Here is an 18,480-nt window from a genome sequence, read left to right on the forward strand (position 1 = left end):
AGTGTAAGTCTCTCTCAAGGAACAAGCAAGGTGTGAATTATTTGGGTTTTTATCTGAGCTCATTGTTTTTCCCCATTCCTTTCCCTGCCTCCCCTCCCCCCCCCAATGTAGGAAGACCTGACTTTGTGGAATGGGATTTCTTTTAGCTTTTAGAAATATTTCTATTTGCATTCATATTCTAATGTCCAGAGTGTATGCAGCCAGCTGCAGTTTTGTGTCCTTCAGTGATTTATTAGCAATTAATTTTGTTACCTCAGAAGCATAGGAAATTGTTACAGTTTTGTAAATAACAGAAAAAGATTAGAAAATGCAGTGGATCTTGAACTGTTCACGGACTAGATGTGAGACATTCTGTAGTTAGGATATGTGAAGGCTATTTTGCTTTATGCAGGACAGCCTGTGTCTATATGTAATCTATCAGATCATAATATTCCCCCTGTAATATTTGCTGCTCACTGTTGCATGCTGAAAAAGATCTAAAGATGGAATTAGTTATATTTAGAAAACATCTGCAGTAATTTTGTCATTAGCCTGTAATGTAGAATGTAAGAAAGTGTTCCTTGTATTGATGAGGTCTTCAGACTTAGATGGGAGACAATCTGAGTACTCTGAATTTTATCTGTCTGGTTTTCCCCATGTTTAATTTGAACTTAGGATTCTGGAAATACTTTGGTTATATTTTCTGACTATATATAAAATTGATGTATGATTGGATTTTTAGTGTTGCAGAGTCAGGAGATAAATGAGCTTCTTCATAAATTTTTGTATTTGTAAATATCTTTGTGTGAGGAGTCCTGATATCTTTGTGTATAACTGAAGTCACACAATGCCAGGAACTGGCATTTGGCTGAAAATGACTTATATAATTCCCACCAAAAGTGACTCCTCTAGATAAGGTGAGTGGGTCAGAAGGTCACTAATTGACATAGCAGAACTTATTCTTGTGTGGCATAAACAGGGTTTGTCTTTTAATTCCAGTCTAATCAAGGATTTTTTTATTTCTTTTCTTGTATTTCCCTTTGATTCCCACTTGAAAATTTGGTCAGGTACTGTTTTTTTGGGTTGGTTGTTTTTTTGTAGGTGTATGTTTTTATGGTGGGCTTTTATGTTTGTTTTCTGCTTCTATCAGATACAATGCAAGTTCTGTGTTAGGTTGTGACCTTGAATATTCATAAATAGAATCATAGAATCAACCAGGTTGGAAGAGACCTCAAAGATCATGGAGTCCAACCCTCCTGTCGTTACTAGCCCATGGCACTAAGGCCACATCCAGTCTCAGCTTGAAAACCTCCAGGGATGGTGAATCCACCACCTCCCTGGGCAGCACATTCCAATGCCTGAGCACTCTCTCTGGAAAAACCTCTTCCTAATATCCAACCTAACCCTCCCCTGGCAGAGCTTGAGTCTGTGCCCTCTTGTCCTGCTGCTGGTTGCTGGGAGAAGAGACCAACCCCCACCTGACTCCAACCTCCTGTCAGGGAGTTGCAGAGGGTGATAAGGTCTCCCCTGAGCCTCCTCTTCTCCAGGCTGAACACCCCCAGCTCCCTCAGCCTCTCCTCACGGCACTTGTGCTCCAGTCCCTTCACCAGCCTCGCTGCTCTGCTCTGGACCTGCTCCAGCACCTCAATATGCTTTCTGAACTAGGGGCCCAGAACTGCACAAAGTACTCAAGGTGTGGCCTCAGCAGCACCGAGTACAATAATAATTTATTGTCAAGAGTTGTAAGTTGAAGGACCTTCTGTTTAACTCTCACCACTTTGTCTGGGGCTTCTTATCAGCTCCTGTTTGGACTTGGAGAGATACTTACCTACAAATCCTGTGCTGTTTTGTTGATAATCTCATGCAGTTGGACGTGTCTGTATTTTTCTGAGAAGTGGGTGGAGAGGTAGGGAGAGGATAGTGGTGGAGTGCCACTGTCTTTGCCTCACTTCGGATACTTTTTTTATGACTCACTGGAAACAGTAGTGAGTGGCAGGCCAGGATGAAAGAACTGTTTGTATGGAGTTCAGTTCAGAGACCAGGGTTGGAGGGTGGATTCTGAAGGAATATGTAATGTAATCTTGTATGTAATGCAAGAAGAGAGGAGCCCAAAATAACCAAAGCGAGTATCTGTCACTAACAGTTTTGGGCTGTTGGGTACTGTGGAATCTCTCTCAATCATCCTTATTTACAAGAAATCAAGTTAGTCTTGAGGTGTGGTAACTTTAGTGATGCTATAGCTTCCAAGTGTTTAGGCCTATTTAGCTTCTGATGGTATGTGATCAAGTCAATTAGTTTGAATAAGGTTGTTGTCTTTGTGATAATGAAGTGCCTCATGACTGTGGGCTTGGTACTCATCTGAAAGTTCTCCAGGACAAATGACAACCTTTTTGGCAAATGCAATAGTATCTTCTTCAGCAAGAGCAGCTAAGGTAATTTTTACAGGTTGTTGGCAGTTGTTGGCAGTGTTTGCAATGGAGCAAAGAGGAATCTCATACTTACTTTTGTGGGGGAGGGAAGATTTAAATGCCAGAGTATTGATCTGGTCTTTGGTTCAGCTGCATGTTTCCGGGGAGGGTACATCAATCATTGGAAATGATTACTCACCAGTTCTTTGCTTTTTTTTAACCTTTGAATTGAAAACATCTGTGTGGATAATGAGAATGTTGTGGGAGCTTTTAGCTGTGGCAGTACTTGTTTTCCTAGCTCTCCATTTGAGAGGCCGTGTGTCTTCCTGTGCAAAACTTACTGAAAGGCATTTAAGTATCCACCTACTTTTCTAGAAGAGAAGACTCCTGATGTGATAGATTTATTTTACTTTGTGGTTGTTACCTCTCTGAGAGGTCTTTTATCTTCCAGGCTTCTTCCTTGTTTTGTTCAAAGTTTGGGAGAATGAGTTGTTTTCAGGAGAAGTTTTTGTTGGGGATTTTCCCATGACTGTCTGATGCCCTTGCTCAGGTGAACTGGATGAAGAGCTGAGGCTGTTTTCAAGTTTTCTTTTCTGATCCTCTGTGAGAATTTCTGCCAAGTCTGCACAGTCATGCACAATGACCTGCTGGAGTATGAGATCCCTCTTCTTTGAATAAAATTATTAGTATGATTTGTCCAACAAATGCCAAACCTTTGATGTTAGCAGTATGGAATGGTGAAAAAGCCTTTAAGTTGTAGCACTGTACATTGTTTCAGATGGCTTGTGCAGACACTGTTGAGGAGGGAAAAAAAGGTGTTGGCCTTTCACTCTGGCCACAGGATTTCCTGTGCTGTGATGCCGCTATGATGATGCCTCTTTTCCTTGGCACACTGTGAAGAATTGCAATAGAAGGGCTAAATGAATGTGAATGGAAGCATTTAGATGTGAACAAATGCTGGTGAGTTGTGGAGGTGGAACTGGACAGAGACAGTCATTGCTGACTGTTACCAAAGGGTATGAAAAGGCCTCTCTGTAGGTTATAAATTCAGGATATCGTTGCCAACTGAGGAGGTGCCCAGGAGATGTGAGCAGAACTTGATGACTGCTGTCTGTTGCCCTCCATGACAAGAGAACAGGTCATTGACCTCCTGGTGCTTGTTGTCGGGCCAGGTGTAATGGCCCACTGCTGGGGGGACAGCTTGAGCATCTTTTGCTGCTTGACTGATTGCAGGACAGACTTCTTGGGCACCAGATGCTTTCTATTGCTTGTGAGTGTGAGATGAGTGAAATCTGGGGGGATTTTTTTGCAGTTTTCATGTTCAATCAGCTTCCCCTTCTACAAGGTCTGGCGTATTTTGCTACGTTTTTATACAAGGGTGTAACTGCAATTCCTGCTTGTCTGCCACATTACAGGTTCAGTAGATACTGGCTTTAGACCTCACTTGAAAAAAAAAAGAGCTTTTTCTGGGGCAGATGACAAAGATTTAAATTTCTATTTCAGTTTGTCAGATTTTTCAAAACTATCTGAGTTGAAATTGAAATTAAGAATGCTGTTTTTGATAGAGAACTAGAAAATTATAAACCAATGAACAGTCAAAATGTGTATTAGGAAACAGATCTTGCTCAATAGAGTATTTCAAATTACAGTCCTGATTGTTTTATGATAGTTACTGGTGACAAAGATTTAAATTTCTATTTCAGTTTGTCAGATTTTTCAAAACTATCTGAGTTGAAATTGAAATTAAGAATGCTGTTTTTGATAGAGAACTAGAAAATTATAAACCAATGAACAGTCAAAATGTGTATTAGGAAACAGATCTTGCTCAATAGAGTATTTCAAATTACAGTCCTGATTGTTTTATGATAGTTACTGGTGTAATTTTAATAATTGCAATGGTATCTGAGTTAATAAGTCATATTGATAGGAGCAAAGCCCCGTGTGTCTATGGGTGTGATTTCACATTTACCTGCTTTGGAAGAGTTTTAAGTAGCTGACCTTGAACGCTGTATCTCTTGATAATGGTCATGTTCCCCAGGATGTCAAATGTTCCACCACTGTGAAAGCCCTCCTGTGCCCCCCCATTTGCATATGACCTTGGAAGAGTGGAATTCGAAGGATGTGTTGTTGGTGCTTTCCTTTAGCTTGGACACCTGCTGTCTGGAATGTGCTGGTATCCCTTAGTCCCTTTATGTGAGCCTTGTCTCTGTAGGATGAGTTATCAGGCAAAGGCTGATGATCTTTGAAATTCTGTGTGTCATTGCAGGGTACTAGACAAGATGGGTGAAAGACATTGATGTGTTATGCAGATACTGACCCTGAGGATGAGCAAACCCAGTGGGGAGTTAACGAAAGGGAGGCAGTTTTTATTGAGGTTTTGTTGTTCTGAAAGGAGTTCTTGTTACTCTGAAAGTCTTCACTGACATAAGTTGTCTTTTCTGCAGTATGAATCAAATGCCAGGTTAGCATTGTTCACTGGCTCGTTTCCAGCTGTGGACTGCTGCTTCTCCTGTGGTCACTGAAACTGCATTTCACAGAGTTCTGACCTCTTCTTGCATGTCTTCTGCCATCTGCCAGATTCCTGCCAAATTTTCCTGTTACAGCAGGCACATGAATAAGATGTTACAACAACCTGTTACTTGAGGAAAATTCTATTACTTACTGCATGTCAGAAATCTTTTGAAACTAACTACTTTCCACATTAATTAAAGTCCTTTTCAACACAGGGACAGGTTCATTATGTTATGAGTCCTTGCTTTTCCAAATGTAGATGTTCTGGAATGGTGAAACTAGGTGGTTAACTGCCAAAATCTGAAGCATATGAATATTTTTTTTGTCTTTACTGCTGTGTTTTTTCACTTTGATTTTAGTAGATCAAGTGCAAATTTTCTATTGATTTTTCTTGTGGACAAAACTATTATTTTGCCTTTTTTTTTTTTTTTTACGGACCCAGACTAGGGAGCTTTAGGAACTTTTGTGTCAGCGTTATGATATTTTGCAAAGTTAGACCATAAAGGTATTCAGTGCTGATTTTCTTGATACTCCAGGCACTTTGGAAGAAACAATTACCCTGCTCCAGGAATTTGTACCCACAGTGTGAGTGTGCATGTGGAGATCACATGCTGAAGATGTGTTTGAAGAACATGATTTGAGCAAATAGCCTGCCTAGTTCATGGATAGAAGAAGAAGATGTGTGAGGCAGTCTAATGGTGTGTTCTGCCAATTGACAGGGATGACAGAAACAACACAGACACCAACCAAAAGAATAGGCTTATTTTACTATTGGTGTTTTAAGATAATAGAAAAATGAACAATATATTTACATGTAATGTTAGTTTACTAAGCTCTAATACAAACAGCATGAACAACAACAAAGACAAGAAAAAGGGTAACGCACCTAACGATTACTACAACAGGAAAGAATAGTGATTAAGAAAGATCCATCACCAATTGCCCCAATGCTTTCCCATCCCCCAGACCCGCAGTCGCTGAGGAGCCCCTGAGTGCAGCGAGGGTTCCCAGAACCTTTCCCGGCAACTGGGAAATCCTACACAGTGTGTCGGAGCTGAGGCGTCCAAAGTCACTGTGAGAGGCTCCAGATTTTATAGGCCAAATCAACAGGCTAAAAATAACCTGCGCTGGTTTTGATCTGATGTGGAAAACCCCTGGTGGCTCTCCCCTCCGACCACCCAAGGCTGAGGCATGGCCAGAGCATGTGGGTGGTGGAGTCCTAAGATACATTACAGACAGGGCATGACCTTGGAAATATTTCACAGGCAAGTACATAGCCTGTGCCAAGGTTATCTAGAAGATATTTTGTAGAAGGTGGCATGGTCTAGGACAGGTACAGAGCCTATGCAAAGGTTATCTATGTCTATGTTCTACATTCAGTGATTTAGTTAACTAACAAACATGAAGCACTATTCGCAAGGAGTACAGGCTTCATCTCTAAGTCAGCTCTGGCTTAGGCCTATTGTCCAGGCCGTAGCATTTCACGGTGTTAGTAGAGAACAGGTTTAGGCAGGCTTGTTTTCTACTTAAAATTTATTGGTATAGTATACAGACAGTGTTAGAGAGACTGAAGGCTAACAATCACATGCACTTGGAAAGAGAATCAAGCTCTATGCCCCTCTAGTCCATGTTTAAATCTCCTGCAGGAGGAAATAGAGCATATTCAGCCTTCTGGGGGGAGGAGACAACAGCCTTATGCATTGTAGTTGATAGGGGTACACTAGAAGCAAGCAAGGAGTGCTGTGGCATTGACATGCTTACAAAGAGAAGACTCGTGTGATTCTGCCCCATGATCAAGAACTCTGTGGCCAGCACTCTCAAATTAGAGGCTCAGAAGTTTACCTTGAGGTTCTGTTTGCAGTTTTCCTGCTAATGAAGTTGGGGAGGTTTGCAGTAAGCAGAATGTGGTGTCATTCTGTGGACTGATACGAGTGGTACTGTTTGTCCTTCAGCATGATGTGTCAGGATTACATACTTCATGTTCTTAGAGTTCTTAATTGCTAGAAGTACCAGAATGCCGCTCTTGAGGCAGCACAGTGGAAGTATGACCCCCAGGTGCAGACCCAGGTAGTGTATTTGGCCTCAGTGAAAAAAGCCACGGGCTAGGTCTGTGTAAAAGAACAAGAACCATTGTCTTGAAATTGTAGGCCGATGGAAGGTTAGAAAATGGCATGTTTTCTAATGCCTACTGTCTAAAGGGAGTAGAGGTTGTTGCCCCCCCGCCCATTCAGAAATGCATTCCTCATGTTGATCTGGAAATGCCACAGGTATTTCTGCCTTTTAATGATGACAGGTGTTAATTTTAATACAATTATATGAGCCTTAACTATAGAAGGTACTGGATAATGTTGTCTGAAAGCGTAGCTTTGTCTTCTGACCTAGCAAATGGTTAAGTAATGCCACACCAGGTGGGAGTGTTATTGTATGTAAATTGCTCTAATTTTATCAGTATATTAACACCCCCTTAGGAACCTGTTGCAACAGGTATGAGTACATTGAGACAGCTTATGTTGTAATTGTGGGCTATGTGTCTTACTTTATGGAGATGCTTAAATAGAATTCGCTGCCTCTATGTCCTTCTGTAAGGCATTAATTAATTGGTGTGGTCCCATATCCATTCTGCTTTCATTTTAGGTCTTCTAGCCTGAACAAAGTGGGTGGTTTGGTTTTTTTTTTTCTTTTTGATTTCCCAGTAAGGTGCTTGGGAAGGTATTGTGAACCTTATTGCTATCATTTGGATTCTTGCAGGGTTTGAGTAGCTCTCTGTCCTCTCAGGAGTCTTTGGTAGTAATGGTCTATGATATACAAGTGATAGTATCTTTTGGATAACGGTCCAGAGTCGTTTTCTCTACCACATATTCAGTTGCTATCTGCATTTTTCTAGAACTTAACGTTTAAGAGCAATGAAGTTTTTTGAGAGGAAAGCAGCAAAACCTGGGAAAATAGTAGTTTTCAGAATAATTAGTTTCTTTCTGTAGCTTATGTACAGAAGTTTGCCAGGTGTTCCCAGAACCCTTTTCTTTCTGGTAAACACTACTCCTTGTTGCTTTTCCAGGTACTGCTTTGGGTTACAGACTTCCCTTTTCTTGACCTCAGGCTGCAGTCCACAGTGTCGTAGTGTCCCATTTGGGATTGAAAGTGCTCTCCCAGTTTAGCTGTCTTATGATCTACAATTTTTCATTTGTCTGGAGGCTTCTTTGAGAACATTCTATTCAAGAAGCTATGGCAACCAGATTGATTATTAGTCCCTTTGAGTCTTTGCATTCCTAGTTATAAAATTAACCTGAGGAAATATGACAGTCTTAAGTCACAAAACACTATTTATGTCACATGAGGAAGGAAAGTGTGATACTGTCCTGGTTTTGGCTGGAATCGAGTTCGTTTTTTTTTCTCAGCAGCTGGTACCGTGCTGTATTTTGGAAACATACATCAGAAATGTATATTTAGGGAGCATTCTGTTTGTGCTAATAGACATGAAAGTGGAGGAGCTATGGTAGCGTGACTAGCTCTGAGGTAGGTTAAAAAAGGTAAACCTTAGAGGTAGTTGAATCTGAATACAGGCAAGACAGTTAAGATTCTCTAAGGCTGCATATCTGCACTAGTCAAAGTTCTATTTCCTTTGAGAGTTAAAATATTTGAGCCTGGGAGATTTTTCATTTTTACTGACAGCTACTTATCTTCTGTAATTTGAAATGCTTTTTGCTGCCTTCTCAGGAGAGATGTAAGTCTGTGGGGAGTTTGAATGCATCTCATCTCTGTCATGTACTGCTACAGTGTTCTGTACTTGAGATAAACTGCAAAAGTATCCCTAAAATGCAAACTAATTTTTATGTTTATAATACTTTTCTAAATTACTGTAGAGAAATCATCACATTATTTTCTCATTAAGGTCAGAAAGAAAGGTTGCTTACTCTGTCGTCTTCTCAGATATTGCAAGTTAAGCAATTTTTAGCTCTTTCGATTGAGCCTTGTGTATTGGACTGAACATTGGTGGTTCAGAAGCTGATCCATGTGTGGCTCACGTGCTCCTGCCTTAGATTTGGTGCTGGTATCAGAAAAGGTGGAACAGGTTGATGTCAGTGACTACTGTTTGTCGTTTGATTTCAGTCTGTTACCAAAGCACCAAGCTGCTGCTCTGACTGTATTTCAACAAACTGAATATGTTGCATTGTTCAGACCTCTCACTGTGAAGTATTATCTTAGCTAATCAAAAACTTCTTTCCCCTCTTATTGCTGCTCTCCAGCTTGAAAAAATGGAGATCACAATGACAAGGTTAGTCTCATCAGTGTTGTATGCATAAAACCAGTAGTAATAGCATGGTTGTGGATGGCAGTTATGCTAATGTTGGTGTGATCCTCTAATTACCTAATTTTGTCAGCCTCCTGAAAAACTGAAAGAGGAGGTGTAGCACACATACATGCCAAAATGCATTAGAAACAGTACCATTCAATGAATCCCCATGAAAACACTGCTTGGAGATGTCTGTTAGTTCATAATATGTATGAAATTGTGTTAATTCACTGCCATTATTCATTTAATCTGTTATCACTTGCATCCAGTATGATGGTTTCCTGGTATTTTGCCTGGATTAATATGGAGCTAAATAGTTGACAGTATGTATCTGAAACAGTATTTAGAATATTAAAATTCTGTTCCCTGGGTTCAAGCAGGATTGTCTACATGCCTGTGTTTCAGATCAGTCCCAGTGATGTGGGCTTATCATCTTTGTGAGCCAAATTACTAACCTTGCTTATGTTATGCTGTTAGCTCTGTTTTGTCGTGTGGACTGTTGCTATTCTGGGCCACTGTTTTCTTGAAAGCCACTCTTCTGTGATCTTGTTGGATCCAAGGCTCATCTGTCCTGTAAGAGCTCTAGAGTTGAGCTGCAAGTGAGGCACGATCTAAGTAAGATGCTATAGAAAGTGGCCTGTGACTGTGCAGCTCCCTTTTCTAGAGAACAGAGCAGCCAGGGAGCATGTCATCTTTAGAAGAAGCTGTGGCTGAGCTTGCAGTATGCAGCCTCTGGTAGCTCGTACAGAAGAAATAGCAAGGTGCACCTCTGTTTTGAGAACAGGGATTTTTCCAGTTATTTGCTGTAGTCTTTATTTTTGTAATGACAATCTCTGACACAGTTAAATGAGATGGAAGGCAACAAGATAAAGGAAAATGACTTGTTACAAGGACAGGAATATGGATGGAGCGCTCCTCTAGCTCTACTACCTGGTCTAGTAAAAGGTGTCCTTGTTCACAAGAAGGTTGGAACTACATGATCTTTAAAGTTACCTTAAGGTTACCCAAACCATTCTATGATTCTGTATATGTTACAGGGCTTCTCTATGAGATCAGTTAAAAGGGCCCGAGCAAGTGGCACAAAGTCATGGAATAACTACCAAATGCCTAATGAGAGCTAGCTCTACTACCTGGTCTAGTAAAAGGTGTCCTTGTTCACAAGAAGGTTGGAACTACATGATCTTTAAAGTTACCTTAAGGTTACCCAAACCATTCTATGATTCTGTATATGTTACAGGGCTTCTCTATGAGATCAGTTAAAAGGGCCCGAGCAAGTGGCACAAAGTCATGGAATAACTACCAAATGCCTAATGAGAGTAAAGAAATGCTTGTGAGATAATCTGTACTCAAGAGGAAGATGTAAGTTAGTTAAAAGGACAGGCTGGCCACTATGTCTAGACCAGTAACAACCGAATAATGAACTGAAGGAGAAACATGAAGATGAGATGTTATCTAATTATTTTTGAAATTCTGGCTGATGAACTGATAAACTGTATTTCTCCTTAATATTTTGTATGAAGAACTTTACTGATGAGCTTTTTAATGACCTGCATTGTGTGGTAGTGCTTTATCCATTTTCAACCCCTAGTGCTAAGTGCATGGTATGCTAGAGTATGACAGCAGTAGCAGCATGAAACTTGTCATGGGTTTATGTTCATAAACCCTCAACTTAGCATAAATTGGAAATAGACTCATGGGACCAGCTTTATTGTTCTTCCTCTTCCAGATGGATGGAGGCCTGTTTGAATGAGGACCTGCCTCCCACAACAGAGCTGGAAGAAGGATTGAGAAATGGAGTCTACCTGGCCAAACTTGGAAACTTTTTCTCCCCTAAAGTAGTTTCTGTGAAGAAAATCTATGATAGGGAACAGACTAGATACAAGGTGAGTGCTGTTGACCATGGATACTTCTTTATATAGGCATCTAATATAGGTAAATGTACAAAAGGAGGTACTGCGAGCAAATAAGCAGAAAGTTTATATTAGTCTTACCTGAGAGGCTCCAACTTCACTCTGAAACGATGGTTAATTAAGGGGGTGGGTGGACTCTTGGCTTTATATCTAAGCTTGCACTTAGGTGAATGAATTTGTCATACATAGTCAATATAATCATATATAGAAGGCTTTTGACTTCTTTTCTACAAAACTGCTGATTTCACTGTCTGTCTTAATGAACCTCTCTGCTGTTCTTGGCAGCCATGGTATTTTGTTTCTTACTGCCCTCTCCCTTGTTCCTGCCTATTTTTATTTCAGGCAACTGGTCTCCACTTCCGACACACAGATAATGTCATCCAGTGGCTGAATGCCATGTCTGAGATTGGTCTCCCCAAGGTAATTCTATGTTGTACATCTGAATAAATAAATAACCTCTAAAAAACTTTATATTCTGCGTTGTACAAAAATCAGCATACTTAATCTAGTTAATTTTCCAGATTTGTATCCTTACAGAAATTCTCTTCTAAAACTTGCTGGAAGATATCATTCTGCTATGTGTGTGAGAATGATTAGGAGCAAAATAATTTATCCTTTTGTACCATATCTTTAATATTACTAATCTTGCATAACATCTGCATTACATTGTTCTTGCCATGCATTCTCTTGAGCAGTATCTGAGCTACAGTTTGATCTTGGAAGTTTTTTCAGAAATCTGTGCTAAATGAAGCAGCACAGCAGAATCTACTAAGCTCTCTGTTTCTTCAGATGTCCCTGTGAAATTTTCATGTCAAGTTGAAATGTTCCTGTTGTGGATTAATCAAATATAAATTATTGGCTTGACTAGAGATATGGCCAGATAAATGTCTCTGAGCTAATAAACACAGCTGCCTGAAGTTATGTGGAACTGTGGTAGTATTGGGCTGATAGTCAAGTTTTTCTGTAGATTGTTTAGTGTCACCAAAACTGGCACTGTGTAGCTTAACATGATGTATGTTGTCTTTACGTTTGTGCTTGCAGATCGAGCAGTTCATTTTCGGCAAAGGTTTTAAAATAACTTGTTGTGATTTACTAGTTGAGCCTTCCTGGGATTTAGGATGATTTTACAGGAACACATTTGGAATTAGGCAAAACTGAAATATGCTGTTAAGGTGGTTAGGTGAAAATAAACAAGGAGTCAGAGAGACATGAAGTGCCAAGTATAAGTAAGATTTTTAGGTGTAAGTGGGTCTTGGGTGGAAGTAAATATGTGAGAAGATGTTAAAGAAACTGGGCTGGAGTCCAGTACATTGACAAGAGATACTGGTACTTTAAGTATTTTTCCGTGCAGAAGAGCCAGGGAACTGATGCTGTGGAATTGAAGGTCCTTCAGTTGCTCTTGCCTTTACAGAAAGCAATGCTATTTTGTGCTCAAAGGCAGCAGCAGCAAGGAACCTTCCAATAACTAGAAAATAACATACCTTGTCAGTACTTCTGAATTGATTGAGACTTCGTATTAACACCTTTTGTTAAACTTTGTGCTTGAGATTCTCTGAAGCTTTTGAATCACAGAATAAATTAGATTGGAAAAGACCTCTGAGATCATCCACTCCAACCTTTTAGGTCTAGCTAGCTGAAAATGTAATACGCAGAGCACCTCAGTGCTGGTCTGAGTTTCTCTTTGTCACTGTCTTTTCTCTTGCTTCTCAACCCAATTTAATCCAAACAAATTCCTCTTTTTCTGTTTTCTGCCATAAGTATTTTTTTCATCAATTGGCTTTCACCAAAGTCCTCCCTAATACCTCATGACCCGCTATCTTGCTGTGCACACAGAAGAAAGGTTCTCTCCATCCATGTGTGTAGAACTTGGCAGGAAAAGGGGAGCCTTGGTTTGGGTGTTAGAAACAAAAGGAAGGATTGACACTTCAGGTAGGAGAAATGTTGGTCCAGGGCAGAGAAGCTTGAAGGATTTTGTTCCATGGGCTATTTCATCAGCATACTGAGGAAGAATTTGGCTTATTTATGGCTATATAGAGTGAGTATAATTCAGACTGATAACTTCGTTTTATCTTTAGATATTCTACCCAGAAACTACAGATATCTATGATCGCAAGAACATGCCACGCTGTATCTATTGTATTCATGCACTCAGGTAAGACATACTAGACAGAAATCTTACTGCTCCTTGAAATCTTTCTGTAAGTCTGAAAAGTTAGAGGAGACAGAGCTGAACTGGAGGCTAGATGAGGGTGAATTTTCTAGCAGAACAGTCTTACCAGGTCAAAGCAAAGATCCACGAAGCCAGAATTTTGCCTTGACAGTGGCCAAATTGGATGCTGAAGGAAAAAGAGCAAGCCAAGATGTTGTGATTACTGTCTTTCCATTCCAATTTTCAGCTTCCCTGCTGTCTGAGGCAGAGCTAGACATTCTTTAACTAAGAAGATAGTGAGGCAGGTTGCCCAGAGAAGCTGTGGCAGCCCCATCTCTGGAATTGTTCTAGGCCAGGTTGGATGGGAGTGGGTTGGGACTAGATGATCTTTAAGGTCCCTTCTAACCCAAGCCTTTCTGTGATTCTGTGATCTGTGCTGAGGTGGCATGACAGGCAAAAAATAGAGGAGTTGCTTCTCTTTTTCGCAGTCCTGTTCATACTTAGCTGCATGGATTCACCCCTCCTTTGTAGCAGTTCCATTTCTCATCAGACTCCAGGTGAATACATTAACCCCATTTTAGTAAGCCACATCTGCTTAGTGGATACTTCCCTTCTACTCACTGCCAGTGAGGCCACACCTGCAGCCCTGGGTCTGGGTCTGGGCTTTCCGGTATAAGAGATACACAAACATGCTGGAGAGAGTTGAAGGAAGGGTCACTAAAATGGTTAATGGACTAGAGGATCTCTCCTACCAAGAAAGGCTGAGAGAGTTGGGACTATTCAGCCTAGAGAACAGATGGCTCTGGGAATCTCAGCAATATGTGAAGCTGTCTGAAAGGAGGATGCAAAGATGTCCCATGACATTACAAGAGGCAACTGGCACAGTCGGAACCACAGGAAGGTCTCTCTGAACATTAGGAAACAGTGTGAGGATGACCAAGGAATGGCTCTGGTGATACTCAAAAGCCATTTGGACATGATCCTGGGAAACTCGATCCTACGTGACCTGTTTTGAAGAGGGAGCTGGAACAAGATAAACTTGAGAGTGATCTTCTAGCCACAACCGTTTTGTAATTCTGTGGAGACTTCAGAGTGGTGGACCAGTTACGTTCAGCTGAGGGGGGAAAAGAGGAGTCAGCTCACCATTTTGGTGATTATCAGCTGTTACATTGGCTTATCTGTTCTTGAATCTGTATCTCCTAAAATTATATCATTGTCAGAACTCCAAAGAAAAATTACTAGTTCTAATTACTTGTTTATTTTCTTTTCTAGCCTGTACCTTTTCAAATTGGGTCTTGCCCCCCAGATTCAGGATTTATATGGCAAGGTGGACTTCACAGGTAAAAAAGAAATCCCCAAAACCCAACACTGATGTGTGCTGCCTTTATCTCATACTCTACTAGGCCAATTGTTGAACTGTTGTTTGGATCAATTAAAGGACTGTTACTGTTGACATCCTAAATACAAATTAAACTAAAAATTAATGGCTGTGAGGAGTCCTAGTAATTTAAGGAAAAGGTTTGATTTGGATGCTTCTGAGCCAGGCTGTTAAGTAGCCATTGGTTCACTAATCATTACTTTTGCAAATAACAATGTCTTTGCTTTCTTGTCACCACTGTAAGATGCTTAAGCCTTGCATCCATCCCCTTGGGAAAGTTTTCAGTTGGGAACTTGGTAAGCAGTTTTGACCTCCAGTGACAGTTTGGATGTGCCATCAACTGAGGAGGCATTTGCCTGCTGATTTGCTGCAGGAGATGCCAGCACAAAAGTCCTGTGTCCACATGCCTTCTTCCTTAATTTTTGCCAAAATGTCCAGTTCTGTGTTTTGCATTAGTGAGGTTCTTGCCTGAGGGCATGCATCTATCTGATTTAAAAGGTGTGTAAGCTTTATTTCCTTGCAAAGCAGTTGTTGATTGTACCTATAAAATGATAAACTATTAACTCTTTTCGAGTTTTATGGTATTTACCAACTGCATGTCTCGATACCCTCCATTTGCTTCTCTCAGTGTAGTCTCTCTGTGGAGGAAAAAGAAAATTGTAAACTACTGCCTGTGCATTTTCCTGACCTGTTGGCAACCACAGTTGAGGTACCTCAGAATGGAGTCTGTTTTCAGCTCCTCGTGAGAGTCGGGTGTTTTTTCTAGAGAGAAAGCCTACTGAATATCGCCAAAAGAGTTCCTGGAAAAAATGCAGATTTTAGCAAAGTGTGCAAAATGTTTTTCCAGTTTTCATTTATTTTCTTTTGCCTAATGACTTACATTCAAAGTATTATTGAAACAGTAATTGGAATTTATCGCAGCTGTCCTAATTTTTTTTCTAGCAGCAGTTAGTAAAGCAGTGATAATGTAGTTATGTCTGTGTAACACTGTTTTAATGTATGTTTCAGAGGAGGAAATCAGTAATATGAGGCTTGAACTGGAGAAGTATGGTATTCAGATGCCTGCCTTCAGCAAGATAGGAGGAATTCTTGCAAATGAACTTTCTGTGGATGAAGCAGCATGTAAGGAAAATGGGAGTTTTGTTTGATTATTCAAATCTGCAGATCAGACTGGTCTTTTTCAATTAAATGTTGGTTTTAATGGCCCCTGTTTTACAGCTAGGGCAGTCCTTTTTGATAGGCCTTTTGGAAGGCTGGGAAGAAGTTTTTATTCTTTCCCTCATGTATTTTTTCAATCTTCTTTCTGGAACATGATGATTCAACTATTTAGAGTATCATACTAGAAAGTAGGCTGCTGCTTTTTTCAAGAACACAAAGCCACGGTGGAAAGAGAGATACTTTGATAATTCTTTGGCTTTCTAGTTAATTTCCAGATAATTCTTTTGCACTTCTCAGATAAATTCTTGATTTTTAACAGAGCTGTTGTGTTTGGGATTAACTGTCAGCCTGTGACTTGTTTTTCAGTACATGCTGCAGTCATTGCCATTAATGAAGCAATTGACCATCAGGTTCCAGCTGACACTCTTATGGCAATGAAGAACCCTAATGCTATGCTAATAAATCTTGATGATCGACTGGAATCCACGTACCAAGACACACTCTACAGAGCAAAGCAAGATAAGATGGAAAATGCTAAAAATAGGGTAGATCAGTTCTTCTTTCAAACCAACTATTTGGATGCATTGCTATTTTGTATTACCGTGTAGACTGTGGGGAACTCAGAGTGTTTGTTATAGTTCTGTATGTGCATAGCATTAGGTGGATTTGCTTCTGGTGGTATTCTGATACGTTCCCCAGTAACCTGTCTTCCTACTGTAGAAGACAGGCAGCAGTTAGCTGTGGCAGCCTGTTTAGCTGCCTAAAATATGGGCCACACAGATACAGAATTCATATCAGCCTCTTTATGTTGGGGGTGCCTCCCTTGATTTTCCTATAATATAGATTTGTTGTCCTAACAACGGAATGATGATCCAAACTGACTGATGTCAGAAGTGATAACGTTGTTTTAGAACACTATATATCGTATGCCTAGCTCTGTGTACTGCTTTCTATGTTCTGGAGCTCTCCTGTGTGTTCATTTAGAGCCATTACATTGGAATAAAGTGTTTCTAGGCTGGCTGTAGCAGGGTGTGACTATACTTACTTTAAATGTATTTGTGTCTAGGACCTATTTTTGCATGTGTAGAGATAGGTCATAGATTAGCTATCACAGCTCTATATAGATAAACAGTTAACCTCCCTGACCTTTTCAGTTAGAAAATCTGTGAGGGTGAAGGAAATTGTAGAAACACTGATTAGTTTTTATTTCATCTTCAGATTGCCTCAGAAAATTCAGATAGAGAGAGAGATGTCTATGAAGAACTTCTGACTCAAGCTGAGATTCAGGGCAACATCAATAAAGTGAATGGTAGGTATCATATTAAAGTAATAGTCCTGATTAAGGGAGTACTTCAATATCTGTGCTTCTCCTCTTTCTCTGTAATATGAACATGTTTTTTCTGGAATGCTAACAAAAGTTAAAGGCAACTCCCCTGTTTTTGTGAGGTGTTTTAGTGGTAGGATATTTTGGTTTTTGGGGTTGTGTTGGTTTTTTTGTTGTTGTTTGATTAGGGTTTTTTTTTGTTGTTGTTGTTTTGTTTTACTCACTATTAGTACATAGTTGTAAGCTTAATTCACTCCAACTTCTGCTGCATTTCCTTTTGGAAATGGGTTGTCCATGTTGCTGGTCCCTCCAGTTCTTCATCTTGAATAATGCATGCTATTTCCAGCCATCAGCCCCTTTCTCAAGTACTGCTTTGTAGTTGACTTTGGAAGTCTTCCATTTGGATTATATACCTAACTCGCGATCTACCAGGTCTAAGAGTATTTCTTCCTGGGTGGTAAGTTATGTAAACCATGGGACTTCCTCATTTCACATTTCTTGCCAAACTCTTGTTTTGTTGTTGCTAGCACATGCAGCCATATCGAAGATTGACCTGGCTCTGGAGCAAGGAGATGCATTAGCACTGTATGAAGCTTTGACAACACCAGCCCTGGGCCTCCGAGGATTGCTACGAGAAAATTGTGACTGGTATTTCAAGCAGTTTTTGAGTGATAGGCAACAGAAACAGGAGGTATGGAAAAGTGTAGATTACTAGATTCCCCTGATTCGTGGGTTTTCACCCTGCCTGTGCCTTTCACTGTACGACTGTGTACTAATCACTTGCTATATAGCTGCATTACAGTTCAGTGTTGGTTAGAAAGAGTTAGTGCTAAGAGACAAAAGCATTTGTTAAGCCTGTCTGTCAGTTAGCTTTTATCTCTGCATATCTTTCATATGCATAATGTTTGTATGTATGTGCATGTATCATTAAAATACTTTAACCAAACCCTAAAATACTAACTTATGTGTATAGAACTGTTACAATTTATAAACACCTTTCAGACAAACATAAACTACTTTCACTGTGGAGAATACAACCATACACTGCTTGTGGGCATAGCACTTCGGGGCCTGGTTTAGTGGTAGACTTTGGGGAATTAGGCTTACGGTTGGACTCAATGATCTCAAGGGTCTTTTCCAACCTAAATGATTCTGGGATGCTATCCAAGTTATTCAAGATGTTCTGCTCCCCAGTCATTCAATATAATTTTCTGTTTGTATTTCTGTTAGTGTGGTACATATAGTCCAAGAAGCCAAAGCTGCATATTGTCCATTTTGATGTTCTGCAAAGTCTTTAGTTGCTCAGAGGTAGAACAGAGCATTAATTAATGTGTCGCTTCATGCCAAACTACACAAGTAGTAATTTCACTCC

The 18,480-nt window shown here is 40.2% G+C and overlaps 1 protein-coding gene across 1 annotated transcript in view; it reads left to right on the plus strand.

Moving 5' to 3' along the window:
* Nucleotides 1-18,480, plus strand: part of LOC103805256 (ras GTPase-activating-like protein IQGAP1) — a gene marked incomplete at both ends in the record, with an annotated part of 25,054 nt that overhangs the window by 6,203 nt on the left and 371 nt on the right. Inside the window, 8 exons of the mRNA XM_009077900.1 lie at nt 10,916-11,072; nt 11,442-11,519; nt 13,175-13,251; nt 14,521-14,588; nt 15,635-15,748; nt 16,151-16,329; nt 17,003-17,093; nt 17,636-17,799. Of these exons, the coding sequence (XP_009076148.1) occupies nt 10,916-11,072; nt 11,442-11,519; nt 13,175-13,251; nt 14,521-14,588; nt 15,635-15,748; nt 16,151-16,329; nt 17,003-17,093; nt 17,636-17,799 (928 nt within the window). The remainder of the gene's footprint in view (nt 1-10,915; nt 11,073-11,441; nt 11,520-13,174; nt 13,252-14,520; nt 14,589-15,634; nt 15,749-16,150; nt 16,330-17,002; nt 17,094-17,635; nt 17,800-18,480) is intronic.

The sequence above is a fragment of the Acanthisitta chloris genome, unplaced genomic scaffold (genome assembly GCF_000695815.1).
Source record: "Acanthisitta chloris isolate BGI_N310 unplaced genomic scaffold, ASM69581v1 scaffold24540, whole genome shotgun sequence".
Lineage (NCBI taxonomy): Eukaryota > Metazoa > Chordata > Aves > Passeriformes > Acanthisittidae > Acanthisitta > Acanthisitta chloris.